The 816-nt window shown below is 48.5% G+C and overlaps 1 protein-coding gene across 1 annotated transcript in view; it reads right to left on the reverse strand.

Annotated features, from left to right (window-relative positions):
- Positions 1-118: 118 nt before the first annotated feature.
- LOC102483977 (cytochrome b5 type B) overlaps positions 119-816 on the reverse strand; it is a 3,058-nt gene continuing 2,360 nt past the window's right edge. Inside the window, exon 2 of the mRNA XM_006159862.1 lies at positions 119-148. Within this exon, the coding sequence (XP_006159924.1) occupies positions 119-148 (30 nt within the window). The remainder of the gene's footprint in view (positions 149-816) is intronic.

Here is an 816-nt window from a genome sequence, read left to right on the forward strand (position 1 = left end):
CCGGCTCTCTGTTCCGGCTCGGACACAGCCTGGCTTCAGACTCAGGTCTGTCTGACACTCAGGCTGATGCTCCTGCCCAGAATGGTGGGCAGGGTTTGGCCGTGGGAGGCCATGAGGGTTACAGGCCAGAGTGGAAGCAGTTTGGGCTCTGAGAACACAGAGCATCAGAACACAGGAACTCCTGGGCCTCTGTACTCTGACTTTGCTTAAAGACTTGTGGGATGGGGCTCAGTCTCCAACCCTGCAGTCCAGGGTGTGGGAAATGGTCCAGACAGTGGCTGTGCTCCTTCCACCCTCTTTCTCTGGGGCACGAATGGTGGTAGGGGTGGTTGCCTGAGTACGGGGGCCTCTAGGGTGCTAATTGTTCACTTCTTTTTCTCTTCTGAGTTCTGAGAAAAGGGTCTCAGATAGGGATCCAATCTAGCTGTGGACCAGGATGTCCGAAAGATATATATATACACACACACACACACACACACACACACACATATATGTTTTGCCATAGCTATCATGTGCTTGCTGAAGAGAAAGAGAGAGCAATGCCACAATCTTTGTTCTCCATTCTTCTCTCAGAATTTTGGACATCTACACACGCACATGTGCCCAGTGTGATTTTTAAGCTGCTAGGTCCAGGATTGGAACTGTGTAGTCAAGCATTTGGGACCAGCTGCCTTAATCTATGCCACCTGGCTGGCTCTGAAAGACCTTTTAAAAAGAATTATTTATTTTATTTTATTTGTTATTATCATTTTTCAATTTGACTGGACACACACACACACACACACACACACACACACAGAGAGAGAGAGAGAGCGA

The sequence above is a fragment of the Tupaia chinensis genome, unplaced genomic scaffold (assembly GCF_000334495.1).
Source record: "Tupaia chinensis unplaced genomic scaffold, TupChi_1.0 Scaffold000659_1, whole genome shotgun sequence".
Lineage (NCBI taxonomy): Eukaryota > Metazoa > Chordata > Mammalia > Scandentia > Tupaiidae > Tupaia > Tupaia belangeri.